Source organism: Anopheles maculipalpis, chromosome X, assembly GCF_943734695.1.
Source record: "Anopheles maculipalpis chromosome X, idAnoMacuDA_375_x, whole genome shotgun sequence".
NCBI lineage: Eukaryota > Metazoa > Arthropoda > Insecta > Diptera > Culicidae > Anopheles > Anopheles maculipalpis.
The window spans coordinates 10,877,483-10,893,009 of NC_064870.1; the positions used below are offsets into that span (position 1 = coordinate 10,877,483).

Here is a 15,527-nt window from a genome sequence, read left to right on the forward strand (position 1 = left end):
ACACCTACCGGTACCGAAATATAATACCGAGAGCTTCACACACATAAACACGCCATCACGTGCGTGCAAAAAGAACCAACAAACACCCAGAAGAAGAAGAAAAACACCCTTCCCCACACAAATACACATATCACAAGTCCTTGCTTTGGAAGATTCCTATGTCCTTGTTTTCGGTGATGCAAAACACCTACCCAGAAGGAGAAATTGCCGATTATAGTATTTCAAAGCGAAAGAGACAACGCACACACACACACATTCTAGTGGTAAATTTGTAACGCGAAGTACCTCCAATCAAACGCATCCTTTCCACCTCGATCACACACACGTCACTACTAGCGGCGAAGCTCGGGAAGTTATTGTGGGAAGCCAGCAGAGTGCAGCGCGGAGAAACTGAGCACGCCGACGTGCAGATTAACAGCAATCATCAGCAAAGCAGCAACCGGTAGCAATCTGTCAATCTAATCCTCGGGAAGCGGTGGCAAACGCACCACTAATCTGTCACCACTAAAGGTTAGGAACGGAGAGCGGAAGCAGAAGCGGTAAGTGATAAGAAGGGGGAATCGAACAATTCCTTACTAATTGGAGAAGAAGTAACGATTCGGCTTGCTTGGGATTGGAAATGTCAATGTTGAGTAGTGGGTAAAAGATACTTGATTGTGTGTTGGTAAAAGATTTGTACTATGGTATATCGATAAGTTAGCACCTGTATAGTGATGAACTGTTTCAAATATTTAAAAACGTGAAAATCGAACTTGATACCATGCCTCATTGATGGTAGTTTGTGGTTAATTTGTATCTCGATGTAGGATACTATTTGTTTGTTGCTAGTAGTGTATTAATATTAAACTGAGATTTCTTTCCGCCAAAAGGTTGAAGCAAGCAAGGAATATGATTACTAACTTCATCACTAAACCTGCCAATACTTTAAAAAAAACTACCGTGAGAATTTAAAGATTGAATGCTCTTCCACGTCTCGCAACTTTTTAGGAAGCTTCACACTAGTCTTATTTGCGTACAGTTACTTCCCGACTCACGCGGATAATGAGGACCGGAAAAATCCGCGAATCTCGAATATCCGCGTATTTCGAATACTGCCTGACATATAGTTTATACTTCGTATCCAGGGGTCGAGTTCTTGTATCCATGTTCAATTCAATTATTAAATTTATCCGTTTATTTGGATACAATGAGTATTTTTCAAGCATTATTGCATTAAACGCAATAAAACGAGTATTTTTTGGTTGATTGATTTATTAACAACATTCACAATTCAATTTGTACTTTATAAGGAATTAATGATCAAAGTAATAAAAATATCAAGTACAAAACTGTTTCCACCTTCATGCAGTTTGATTATGCTGAGTTTATCGGCGAATGTAATAGCAAATTTCTTTCGTATTATTACGGATATTTGCCATTTCTTTTAATTTGCAGAACTTTTGTTACATAAGGATTCAACGAACAAAGTGCGTCCTCTTCATGAATGCTTTTAATGACTTTTGACAATTCCCAAATGGAGAACTTAATTTGCTATAATAAACCCAACATGCTGTTAAACTTGAAAATCCGCGTAAGTCGGATATTGACTGTACATCCAATTCCTAGTAGCCAATGCAAACTCTTGTGCCGTAGTTCTGCGCATTGCTGATTGAAATTTTGTGTGTAAAACCTCTCTGTATCGCCTATCTCTACCCTCCTCTAGTCTGTCCGACACACCTTTTTGTGAGGATCATCGCAGACAGGGCGCCAATCACCAGAGGACACCAGAAAAACGGCTAGTGGCGAACCCCAATTGCCCGAACGAAAGCAAGAAATGAACAGTCGCGTCTACCGTCCAGCACGGCAGCACCAGTACGATACCGACCGCCATCAGCATCATCAACATCCACATCACACCGATCAGAACTGTTCGCAATGGTACCGTTCCAGCTGGAAATACTTGCCCTCGTTGCCGTGCTAATCGGTTTCGTCGTCAACTCCTACATTGTCGTTATCGTTATACTCACGAAACAGGTAAGTCTTGCACTACGTTTTTTTTTTTGTAGTTCTGCGCTGCATCCTCAATCCCTTTTGCGAATCGATCAGTAAATCGATCGGCATGCACGATGCATTCCCATTTTTCTTTTTGCGGTGGGAGCGGATGTGCACCATCGGTTCCGGGAGAATGTACCTAGGAAGCGATATTTTAAAAATCTTCATCAATTCTCAGAACGGGTTGGAATGGGGAGATTGGACGGGTAATGGAGTCTTTTGAATTCTTGAAGGTAAATAATCTTCCTTTCGCTTCTATGCGTGCGATGTATTCAGATGAATCTAAATAGCTGGATTTTAACGAAGATCTTACGAGAGAGAGAGAGAGAGAGAGAGAGAGAGAGAGAGAGAGAGAGAGAGAGAGAAAGGGTACTATTATGGAGATTCAGGGAGTTTTTCTTTACTAAACGAATCACGTCCCAATGGATGTCTTGCATTAGAGGCAGCCATAATCTAAAAAGGGTTCACTTGAAGCAGGACCTAGAGGAGATGCTGAAGCTAAAGAAATCAAGTCTAGAGAACTAGAGAGGAAGAATGTAGGTGTTTGCCTCCATTTTTAATACCACTACAGTCACCATCCGGTACACCCATCATATCACGTCAAGAAGAGTAAGTAAAGTATGTTAATACCTACTCCCTGTCTCGCTTGCTGTGAAGGTGTCCCCACATCCCACACTGCCTTGGTGGTGCTCCGTGAACTTTAAGGCAATAACTTCTACCCGGCTGCAGCAACAACATCAACAAAAACCTCCGAATTCTCTTCTTACCGAATAGCTGACGTACAGCGACAAGCGAATGAGCGTCAGGGAACCCCACTCTTCGACAAGACACCGTGGCTGACGACAGCACGGCAAAAATAGTGGCTTTTGAAGGTGTGGAAAACAAAGTTCTGTCGAAAAGGAACGTACGCCACGGTACGCAGCCAAATACGCCTATCTATCCGCGCACAATTCAAAAGTCATCAAGATGGCCCCGAAGATCCTTCACCTGGTGGTGCACTGAAGGTGCTCCAAACACGCCGACGGTTGTCGAGTGGGCAAACCCATCCCTCTCGCGTGCGGCCGATGATAAGCGGGAACAATGCGATTTGTTTGTGGGTAGCCAACGTAGTGGGTGCCGCACGTACCCATTGTTTGCCTTACTGATGGTGGGGTCCACTTGTACCCTCCTTCGCTTGTCTAGCTCCCTTGTTCCAAAGGACCGTCAGGACCGTCAGGGGGAGAGTTTTTTTTTTCGGACGAGACGTGTAGTTTGACGTGGTTTTTTCATTGTTGCTGCTGTCTTCTGTCATCTAAATTTCATTTCCCAACGGCAAGCGGATGTACATACATCGACCGTGAAGCTTTCCTTATAATCCTGTTACGGGCAATGGGTCCCATGGAGGTTCTCATGTCTAACCTTTTCAGTGCAGATTTCGGGAAGCACTCACGTCGCGGTAGAGAGAATACCTACCCAAAAAAAAAGGCCGTTCAAAATAGACTATTCACCTGGTTTTGTAGCGCCATACCCGCCTACACTACCACAGCAACGCTTACACAAATCGGGGTGAATGTTTTGTAATGAAGCGTATGATGACAGGGACAGCACTTCCATGCGCTCGATGGAGACGCCTGGTGCCGCACCGGGTATCAATTAAATATTTAAAAGTCAAAATGTTCAAGACTACTTATTTGAAACACGTTCGTCGGTACGTTCGGGTTAAGAAAGGATAGCTAGATGGGGTTGGCTTCCGAAAGGCTTCGTTATTTTCGTCCCTGCCAGCCCATCGTTCTGCACGCGCGATCATGTTAGATTTAACGCGCTTTCATCGCTTTCCTTCCCGGACACTACCGTTCTAGTCGAGCGCAAGGAGAAAATAAAAACCCCCTGTGCTTCGAGGATACACAGGAACAGATGGTCCGCTTCACGGGAGTTTGGTAAAAGTTCTCAAACGTCACACGCTTCCCGCTGTCTCGCCACCGCTTGCTCTGCTGCTGCTGCTGTGGAAAAGCACACCGCACAGCGAGCCAACTGCTGACAGACACTCGGGAGCAGCGTTCGCCAGCACGCTCCACAAAAGCTGGAAACAAGCCGTGTGCCTTCGAAGCAGAGAAGTGCACGGAGAAGTCGGGCAACAGCGGCCACGGACGATACGAAAATTTATCAATAACATTCCAAACGCCCTCCCAGCCAGCCCGCCTTGTTTCTTCGTACTGTCCTAGGTTTTTTTTTTTTTTTTTTTTTTTTTTGTTTCACCACCTGTTCGCTGACCCGCTGACGTACCGAAAACCAGCCAAACACCTTCCGTTTGGTCCCAGGAAAAGAGAAGGAAAACCTGGGATGTTTTAAAAAGTGAAACAGCAGGCACGAGCAAAAGTGAACAATCTTGGCTCTTTTCCGCTGGGCTTGTCTGAAGTTCTGCTTCTGTCTACTGATTTCGCATTCTGGCGTGGTGTTTCTACGGTAAGCGAAGAAAATTCCGGATGGAAATTGAAAGCCATCTCCAAGCTCTTTCCGTGAGCCTACAACCCAGGCCGGATCCTGATGCGGTTCTGCATCGCGCATCCCGATCGTTATTGTTTCCTTCATTTTTCCGTTGGGTTTATTTTCACACCCCCGCCTGAAAGAAGACACCAGTTCGCCGAGAGTTGGTAGCGATATCCAAGAAACTTTGTAAGGTATAGTTTGTTAAAACTAACTTCCACATCTCGTTTTCTTAAAGGCCTCTAATAAAACATTGATGCAGCTCTGTTTAAACCAAAACGGCCCAGGACGTTGTTGTGACCGTTGCTTAAAATAAATTTTCGGCTTTGATACTTTCTAGAGAGAGAGAGAGAGAGAGAGAGAGAGAGAGAGAGAGAACATGACTCTACTCTACTTGATTCCCCTATATAATTATTTTGGATGTTTACCGTTGATGTTAGCTGTTGATGCTGCTGACTGGATTTTGGGTTTTGATAAATTATTTTCTTTGCGTGTTTATCCCTACAACAGCATTGATGTAGGGATAAACAAAAAAAACGGTAGGGGCTGGTCTTTCTTCTGTCTGAGGAAACTTTTCTAGTCAAAACACTCCTCGCGACGATAGAAGGTGAAACTGTAAGGAACTTTTATAGTCCCGATACTCCCATATGCCTCTGAAACATGGACTCTAACTATAACTGACCCTCTTAACCAACTCTCAAACTGAAACCCTCTTAACCACGTTCGAGAGGAAGATGCTCAGAAGGATGGAGAAGCTGTTACAATGACGAGCTCTACTAGCTGCACGATTAACTCGCATTAGACTCGACAGGGTTCGTGGGCAGGTCATGTCATTAGAATGACGCCGGACGACCTAGTCCGTAAAGTTTTTTTTAGGTCCTCCAAATGGACATAAGAGGTGTGGTGTGATAGCGTTGATGCCTCCTCCGCCAGAAAGACCGGGATAATGGACTGGCAAACGATGACGATGGAAGACTCGTGAAGAACTCTTCTACTAACAAACGTTTTTCATTACACTGAAAATACGCTGTGCATCTTTCTTTTCGTGTGCTGCGCTTTGCATACATTTTGGCGCTTGTGGGATACAGTCTTAATGCTGCTGATGCACAGACTAATTGGTCTTTCATCAGCAATTATATTTTTAATTTTCGTTCTTCTAGAGTAATCTATAAGACGCTTTAATGATTATAAAAAAGTGAAAATTGCTTAGCGATGCCAAAACTGTGAAAAGTCATGATAAAACTGTTTGGACTAAAGGTACTATGATGAAACATTAATAAAACTTGTTTGAAACTTAATCGCATTGGGAGTGAGTCTTGGGTGCTTATCCCCTCATTTGGGATTTTCACCACCATGAAAATTCACGCACACACACACACACACAATTTTTGACGCTCAATGACGCGCAACAAACCGCTGTACAGTTTCAAATATCTATCACTTCCCTGAAGGGACCCTTTCATCTATGTTGCGCTCCCTTTTTCAATTTGCCGTCCGGGCGCTTTAATCCGACCAGAAGTGTGCTTGAATGAGGCTTGCGGTGCAAATTGGTTAATTTTTCAACACCACCCCAGCACCATCGCAACTGCTCCACTCACCGCGTAGAAAGCCGTCCGGCAAACGAATGGAAATTGTTATTATATTTTGATTATTGCTCTTATTGACCGGTTATCGTGTTTTTCGCCAAGTTTTGTATCTATTTAAAACCCTTCACGCCACCAACTTCGATCCGTTTTTTTTTTCTTTCGGGAATGGGAGGGAGATTGTTTTGTGATGTTTTTCTTCTGCTGCTGCTCTCTGCTGTTTAGCTACACATCCTTCGCTTTTCGCTTCATTATTTTCATTTCGATCCCTTTTCTTGGACGCTATATGATACCGGATGGGTGGTTTTGTTTTTTGTTGCCTTCTTTCTATACCACAAAGCTCGCATTTGTACGCGCGAGTGTACCGATTACAATACCAAAACCACCCACCCACCCACGAAGAAAGTAAGATAGGGATGTACGGTAAAGGTGGTGAAGAATTTTTCGGGAGGTTGTTTTGGGGAACCCCCCCCATCCCTCACTTCTTATGTCTCCAAACCATCAAGCGCAACCGATGGTGAAAATTTAATGATGCCCGTGTCCTTGCGAATCTTCCGATGCGAGCTGTTGGCGTTTAGTTGTGTGCGTGCGTGTCGGACGTGGCTTTTTTTCCTTCGCTTCCGACCAACATTTTCCCTGGGTGTATGTGTTTTATTTTTTATTTTTTTATTTTACTGTTGCTTTCGTTTCATCCCCAAACCAAGATTTTTGACAAGCCGTTCGGTTCGATCTCCGCTGATAAAAAAAAGAAGCAGAACCCGTCTTGGAAAATGTCTTCATTTTTTACAGCTGTAAGAATGGCATCGATACACCACAAGTGTAAGTGTTATCTGTTGTCTTGCGCCAAACCCTCGAATGATGCACAAATGCCTTGTCTGTTTTTTTCAATTTGATCCAGAATTTTGTGTGCCGAAAAACAATCGAAACCGCGTCTTCCTATTTTTAGCCATTTAAAAGCGCTTCCCTTTGCCAATCGTCATCGGCGCACGTCGGTGTTCTTCCGTGTGCTTTGCCTCGACACATAATCAAAGGCGCCGTTTTTCACTAGAAACAGGTTTCTCATATGCTGCCAAGTGCGGTTTGATGGGTGGGTGTATGGGGGGCAGGGGGGTTTGTGGAGAAAACATGCGGTAGAAAATCGCCGATACGAATTCGATTCCCAGTGGCACGATTTCAATCGACTTGCTTCTTAAGAACCCAAACCTTACCAGCTCGAAGCTAGGCGAGGTAAGAAGTAGTGATAGGCGAGCCGACTCGAACCTACTCGGACGGAGCCATTTGTAAGCTAACCGGAGCGGTTCCGGTCTTATTCCCAGTTCCAACGAGCTCGGGTTGACCCGTGGGTGCAGCAGAGTATATGCGAGTTCCAATCGCAGGTTCGACTCATCGAACCGAATGGAGAATAAAAGGGATCACGCTCGTCAGCACTCCAAACGAAACATGAGTCCCGCAGGGAAGGAGCGATTCGATGTGCCAGACCATATCTCACGCTTCTCAGGTTATTGGGTGGTCCGACCAGCCAAAACAACTTTTTGAACTTTCAACTGGACACACTTCGAAGAAGCTCATCACCACCATCTGATGGCGAGCCACTACTGCACTGTTAAGTAGCTAAGCTTTGGACTCATGGTGTTGATTTCCAACAGTGCGTCTCGGCTTGCCCTATACCCTACGTGGGTTTTTGTTCGAGGAAGTCAAGACTCTTGGTTCTTTTCTCCAGTCATTTTCGAGTTGACTGGTGATAGCCTTTATGGTATGACTCACCGCACTCTAGATACTAATACACTTGGGAGCACATCCTTGGAGAAGGAGATACCCGTGCCACGATAGAAATTGTGTGAGGCGAAAATTCATCTCGCCGTGCTTGAGATTTATCCATCGCTGAACGTCTGGGACCAAGCGATATGTTCATCGCCCATGTTCCGCCCATTCCTAACGTTCCTGCCAGTCTTGGAGAATTCTGACCCTCGTCTGGGCTTTTAAGCTTGCGATACTTAAACTTTCACCCACCTCTGACTGGCGAGAATAAATTCTCGCATCCTCCAGTGCATCTTGTTCAAGCAGGACGTCACCACACACGGTAGACGCCTGCGTTTGCTAGCGCAAGAACCTATTCTATTGGCAAGCATGTGCGACAACTTTACGATTGCATTGGTGACCAGCTCTGTGCAATAATCGACTCTTCTTCTTCTTCTTGGCCTGCTCAAGATTGAGCACGTCGTGTCGACATGGCCAGGTCTCCAATCAGTTTCTAGGAAACTCGATCTAGGGCTGCAGTCCTCCATCCACGGCTGCATCCGATCTTCCGACGTATCCTTCCGGCTTTGACTACCATCAGGATATCCGCACCGCCAAACAGCTCAGCTAGCTCGTGGTTCATTCTCCTTCGCCACACGCCATGCTCGCACACACCACGAGAGGTAGTCCTTAGCACCCGCGGTTCGAAAAAGGTGAGTGCATTGGCGTCCTCCGTCAGCATTGTCCAAGACTCGTACCCGTAGAGGACTACCGGACGTATCCAGGTGCGGTAAATCGTGCATTTCGTGTGTTGTTTTAGTCTTCTGGATCGCAGGACTTTGTGGAGTCCGTAGTAGGCACGATTCCCCTGAACAATGCGCCTTCGGATTTCGCTGCTTACATTGTTGTCCGAAGTTACGATCGTACCAAGGTAGCAGAACTCCTCTACCACCTCGAGATCGTCGCCGTCGACTAACACGCTACTTCCTACTTGGGCTCGATCACGATCAGAGCTTTGATGCTCAATCCAATTCTATTGGCCTCGCGTTTCAGTCGGGTGTACGCCTCGCACACTGCCGCAGGTGTCCGTCCGATGATGTCGGTATTATCCGCGAAGCCAAGGAATTAGAGAGATCGGGTGAAAATCTTACCCCGGCTGTCGAAGCCCGCGCTTCGCTTGACACCCTCCAGAGCGATGTTGAACAACAAACAGAAGAGTTCGTCTCATTGCCGTAGACCCCGGTGAGAATTCGAACGATTCCGACAGCATGCTCGAAACTCTCACCTTGTACCCTGTAACCCGTCCATAGTGGCCTTTAGCAGCCGTACCATCTTCCCAGGGGCAATAATCGACGTGAGCATAAAATCTCAATCGATCATACAGCATCTGAGGATTTTTGTGAGCTGAGATTCAGAATAAATTCTGTCTTGAATGATGTGCAATGGTCTAATCGTCGGTCGCACATCCACAGCTTAATCCTCTCAATTGACTTGCTTCAATGAGCAGGACAATGCCATCGGCAAAGCCGACATCGCTACACCTGATGGGTGAACCCAACGAAAGTAGACTTCTAGGTGCAATGGGTTTAGATTGAGCGTCTGATCGATCCGAATTCGATGCACTCACGGTTCGAACTCGACTCCTATAGGAACGAACCTAACTCTGGGTCGATACGTAAAAAGAGTCGTATGACCCATCACTAGTAAGAAGCAGCACAGCAGCTCCGAAATAAGAAACACGGTGGGAACTGAAGAGCTAGATGAAAGCGTACCCGGGAAGGGAAGGAGTGGTGATGCGCATTAGTAGCCGAACGAGGAAAACAACTTTTCCTAAACCACACCGAAACCACACGGGAATCCTTGTAAATTCATTCCGTGTGTTTCGTGTCTGCTGCCTCTTGTCACACTCTACCCCATAATCCAGCGCTGTCCCTGTTTGGCACAGGTGTGTATGTGTGTATAGTAGCAGCATCAGCAGGCTTGTTGCTACTTTTCCAGCGAAAGCGTCGTTTTTCCACCCGATTCTGAAGCCAGCCAGTTGGTCAATTTGAAACCAAATATCACCAACATCCAAAGCTTCCTTTTCTGGCTTTTCGTTTTTTTTTCTGTTTGGTTCGGTAGGTGGCGAACACAGGGCACGAGTACGGTGTCGGTATGGGTCTAGGACACCGAACATAAGAGCTCTTCATCTAGGTGCAACCGTGTACCTGTTGCTGGCCCGTGCTTGTGGTTCTGACAGGGAAAGAGAAAACCGAGTGCCTAGAGAGGAAAAGGGCAGAGAAAACAGGCAACCAAAACTAAAGCTCAGGATTTTATGTCCATCCACCATCGGCCTCCCCTTCCCCAAAGACATCCAGCACCATTTACGGGACCGGACAGTGAACGCCTGCGGTTTTGTTCTGCTGCTGTGAGCACACCCGTTCGCATTTTTCTCTGGCCCGCCAGATACGCTGTAACGAATGTTTTGGGCCGAAGAATTAAATAAATCAATCAATGTCGGAATGTACTCACCCTAAAAAGTTCGTCTCATTTTGCAACCAACCAGCACAGAAGCACATAGACACACACACACATACACACATACACACACACAAAAAACTCGATGCTTTTGCGGTCGGATGGAAACCTGGCTCATCAAATCGCTCATAATGGCCAATTTAGATTTTTACGTGCCAAGGTACGAGTGCCTGGCATTTCGCATCTTCGCCCGGTTTCGATCGGGCTCCTTACCGACAAGGCAACGCTTACCGCCGCCTTAGAATGTACCGAGAATAGTGAAGAATCAGCTACACAAAACTCAGCAACCGCGTGCGGGAGCGCGCACCTTCAAGTGTTGGTGGTGCTTGCGAAGTTGATTGAATTTGATATTTTGCCAGACGCTTCGCGCAACCATTCCGGCACTGTGGGCACAGGCACATGGTGGGGCTTACGCGAAACGACAGCACATCGAATTGAAAACAAAACCAACAGCAAAAGATGAGGAAAAAAACTCGCTCACGATTGCCGAAAGTACCAGCGTCAGCTTCAATTTCCATCACTCCGTTTGGTAATGGCGTTACCCGGGCACACCCAAGCTTCATGCGATGCAGGCCGCTCGCCAAAGCTCGGCGTCCATAATCAAATTGTCAACGGCGCAAGTAAATAAGCGACAAAATCGGTACGTGAGCGTGACAATCTCACCGAGCACCCGGGGCCGCGGGTGGGTTGTCGTTATGCGTTAGTGCGTGTTTGATTTTTTGACAAGCAAATCGATGCCGAACCGATTACGCTGCTACTCGCTGCTGTCGTTCCCGATCACGTCCGCCCCGTTACACGCCGTTGAATGACCGTAGTCGAAGCGAACGGAGGCAACAAAAAAAGTTACCAAAAAGAAAAAAAGATGAATCGAAGTGAGATCAATTTCAATTGGACGTTACCGTTTTCACTTACACTTTCAGGACACACACCTGGCTATACTGGCAACAATAGGTGGTCGTCCATAAATTATGTACCACTAACTAACTTCCAGTGCTGATGGAACTGGTCGTTCATAGGACAGGACTGTACATCGAATCCCAATTTTGCTGTACCTCCATTTGCCAAACTTACTGACTCGTAAAGGTCACCTTCTGTCGACATTTGTTCGTCACCATGCGAAAAACGCCTAAATGTATACATGGATATACAGTGTGGTTTTATTGTAGTAAAAAATTACGGTTGGATTAATTGGAAGAAAACATGGATGGAGTTTGAATTTAATCCCCCTTTCTAACCGTCACGACCACTTGTTGTATCCTCAGGGTGTTGCAACACATTCTCGGGTGAAAGAGCCTAAAATATTTTATGTGCAGCACTGTGAGATGTTAAACTTATTTTTCAGTGCAGTCAATTTTTGTTTCGTTAATACATTGTCCAATCTTACTTGTGCTGGGTCCTAGACATCGAGCAGAAGATTGAATGTGAAGTAAAATAAGCATTTTAATAAGTAAGTCTTAGGTTTTTTTCGTAAGAGTTCTGATCGCCTATGGCCGAGGCAAAGCTTTCGAAGAATATGCTCCATAATCGAAGATATTCAGCTATTCAAGAATGAGTAGTAGCACCCTTTCATTCAAAAAAGTGTTTGTGAGGGGGAGGAAGGGTATTTTACACCCTTCCATTGTTGCATCCTTAAGAACATTTACTGCGCTTTGCATACATTTAGGAGTATTTCGCATGGTGACCAGCAAATTTCACTACAGGAGGGACCTTCATGAGTCTTACCCAATATGTAATGTCACACAAAATGAAACACTCCCTTACTCTCAACCCCCATCCCCCCTCCTTCCCCCTCTCTCTCAATTCGTAACGTTCGAGGAAGCCCCATCTCCATCATCCATCATCTGCCTCCTCGCTTTCAGAGTTACGTAAATAATGGACGGCCTCTAAGCAAGCTTGATCAAACGAGGACAAAATTTGGGATTTTGGCAAGTGGAAAAAGATGAATCTGAACGTTATTGCGAGAGAAGGCTCGTCAAATGCGAAACAAACTCATCCCCGGTGTTTGTGTAGCGCTGTGATTGACTTGTGCGCGAGCCACTACCCCCCCCCCCCCCCCCCCCCCCCGCCTCCCCCGGGACAAGATAGAACGAACAACGCGTTGCCGATGTGCACAGACACACACACACACAATCCTCACCTAACTAACGCACAAAATGTGTCCTGCGGGTGACCGAAAAATGGATCTTCTCGATCATTATCTATGCAAAAAGGCGGAAACTTCGGAAAGGCATACAAACACTAACAAAAGGGAGAACGAAACTACACAGGACAGGTAGCAAGCAAGAGACTGAAAATATCTCGGACCGGACATCCCGGACACGGTACCAAATGTGGGCACCCCATTGTAAAGCTATTTTTCACCTTACTTTATTGCATTACTTTCCACCCCGGTTTCAAGTCTCACAGGGCACCTTGCCATTGCCCAGTGAGTACCGTAGCAGCCAGCCAATCATCTAAATGGAAAAATCAATCTAAATTGATTGAAGGTAGCTTTATTATGAGTGTTTTGCATTTTCCTAAGGGTACTTTCGTTGTTAGTTTTGCGACCCAACGGGAGAGATAGAGAGATGACGGTAGAGGATTGTCGTCAACGTTTGTCTGCTTAATCGGAATGGGAGATTTTACAGAAATGTTCTCGCTTTGTATACACTACAGATACAACAGAGCAAATGGCTAAGTGCTCCCGGTCACAATTCTGGAGCAATTTCCGATTTAAGAACTTCACACAGAAAAAAAAAACTAACAGAAGAAAAACAAACTACAAAGATTAAGTAGGATGTGCGTCTCTGTCCGGGTCTCCCGGGTTCTGTGGTCCTCGGTAACTTGAAAATACATTAGTGCTCACACACACACACACGCACACAGTCCAGGCCAGGAAATGTCGGCCCAGATTCGATGTACTACTTAACGCTGGTACCTCTTGTTGGCTGGGTCTCGGGTAACGGACAGGAGCAGCCAGTGCCAGTGTAACACCCACTGCCGTAATTCCATCCATCCATCAGAGGGTGCTCAGCATGTAATTACATTTGTCCTCGACTGTGTTCGACATCCTCATCAACGTATCCCGGCCATTTCATCGGATCCCGGAGAACCGGGGGTCGAGAGCATCAAGCAGACCTTGTGCCGGGGTCTGACGACGGAACCATTTCGAAAGGATGCACCGGATCTCCTGTCAGTACGGTTGATTGGCTTTTATCGTCGATCGCTTATGACTTTTCGCTTCGCCCGGAAGGTTCGCGCCATTGTCTCGTGAGTTTTGGTGCGAGCGCCCGCCGGCAGAAATTGTTGTGCTTTTTTTCTGCTCCGTTCTCACTCACTACAATTTTCACTCCAATTCCATTTTACACCACACATAATCCAGGCAGCCCGTCTGATGCGTTGAGGAGGTGCCAGATGCTCAAGCAAGCACCGTACTTCAATGGGTTTATTACAGAGCAAGGCGAGCAGACTAACGCCACAACTTGATTGATTTGATCGACAAAGAATTTTTTTATTGTCCATTGGATGATATTTTTCCCCCAATTGATCCAACCTTTTTTGACCACACTCAAAACACACTAGTGCCTCCTTGATAACAAGTCTTGCATATATTTAGGCGTTTTGCATGTTGTGCTCAGCAAATAACGTGAGGGAGGTGCTTTTCCGAGTATTTTACCTGTCGAACAATTCTACATCGCATTGACGTTGGCTTTCCGAGGTTCCGAGAAGCAATCGGGGGGCTGACTAAAAGCTAAAAACCGTTGCTGGCTGAGTATCGTATCTGATGGTTTCGAAATTCGACAAATACGACGAATTGCAGCAGTGCCAAAGCACTCTCTAGCGTGTGCTATTCCGGCGCAGATAACGCACTAGTGCATGATTGAAAGTTCTCAGAATCCGCAAAACCATCATCAAATCAAACCTCGTTTTATGATAGTAACGTGGTACCACGGTTCGTAGCCATCAAAGGACGGCACAAGCTGAGAGGATTGCAAAAGGGCATGCAAGGCTAATAACATGGCGGTTTGATGTTGTCCAATACGAGCAGCTGTAATACTGTTCATGGAACGGTTTTTGATGTAATAATTGCATACTTTGCGGGGCTGTGAAGCTTGCTATAAAAACCAATTCGAAATCTGACCTATTCTGGAGCTGTAATAAACTTCCACGCTGGGGTTAACCCTATCGAGCGCACACTAGATTACGGATTTTGAATCCTGTTGATTGCAAAAAAAAGAGAGAGATTATTTTGTGATGCGTATTGCATACATCTAATAAACGTAAATTCGTGTCGTAATGCTTTGGGAAGCTCAGCAACAGCTGCATCAAGTGCAATTAAGCAGCTTTTCGGTGATGCTTGCGTTGTGATATCATTACGATCGTACTCTGCCTCCATCGCGAGCGTGTGCATGGCAACACGCTTTGACACGATTGTTTGCAATCGATAGACGGTGGAGCAACAAATCGTGGCTAATTAATTATCGGTCATAACGCTTTTTCACACCGACGTGTAACAGTTTGCAACCCGCTCTTTCACCTTCTCTCCTCCTGCCAGTGGCTGTAAGAGCGGGCGCACGAGATCGAGAAGCGCAAATCACTGTCAAGATGAAGCGAATGATTCGAGCTATAATTGCGAAACCACCACTAACAACGACCGTTCAACAAAGTGGAAGAAAAAGATTCGCCCGCCGATTTGAGGACGCGCGGGGTCAGCGGATTAGCCCCGGGGATTCAGGATCGGCGGTGTACCACTCCGGCACGTTTCCCCCCTCTACACTACCGGGTGTGGCCTGCATAGTCACTCAGCAGTAGTTAGTGCGATTTTGTTTGCATTGCGGATTACGCTCGGCTGGCAAACAACTGCATATCCATTGGTGCTGAAAATTGGTTCGCCTCGTGCTTCGGTCGCACCGGGTGGGATTTTCACTGCTTCCCGGGCCACAGTGGGACGTTGGGTGCGGTACGGGGAAAAGGGTAAGGGTGTGCTTCATCACAACCCCACTGTTGCCGATCGTACAAGACACTGAAACATTGGTCCGAAGCAATTTTTTTATTTTTGTGCTATAAGACCGACAAGAAAAGTGAACAGGTCGCATCGCATAAATTCGCTGGACGCGGCAATGAGATATTTTACGCCTCGTGACTCTTGGAGGAGTCTTTTTTTTTTGTGTGCACATTCTTTGTTTCGTTGTAACGATTTGTAGAAGAGCAAAAAAA

The 15,527-nt window shown here is 46.0% G+C and overlaps 3 protein-coding genes across 3 annotated transcripts in view; all 3 read left to right on the forward strand.

Annotated features, from left to right (window-relative positions):
* The window catches only part of LOC126556789 (alpha-1B adrenergic receptor-like), a 462,834-nt gene that overhangs the window by 442,525 nt on the left and 4,782 nt on the right, over window positions 1-15,527 (forward strand). The window contains exon 2 of the mRNA XM_050212279.1: window positions 1,874-2,013. Within this exon, the coding sequence (XP_050068236.1) occupies window positions 1,915-2,013 (99 nt within the window). The 5' untranslated portion in view covers window positions 1,874-1,914. The remainder of the gene's footprint in view (window positions 1-1,873; window positions 2,014-15,527) is intronic.
* LOC126561477 (cytochrome c oxidase subunit 6A, mitochondrial) overlaps window positions 1-15,527 on the forward strand; it is a 382,637-nt gene that overhangs the window by 341,604 nt on the left and 25,506 nt on the right. The window lies entirely within an intron of this gene.
* Window positions 1-15,527, forward strand: part of LOC126567869 (prolyl endopeptidase FAP) — a 299,756-nt gene that overhangs the window by 229,471 nt on the left and 54,758 nt on the right. The window lies entirely within an intron of this gene.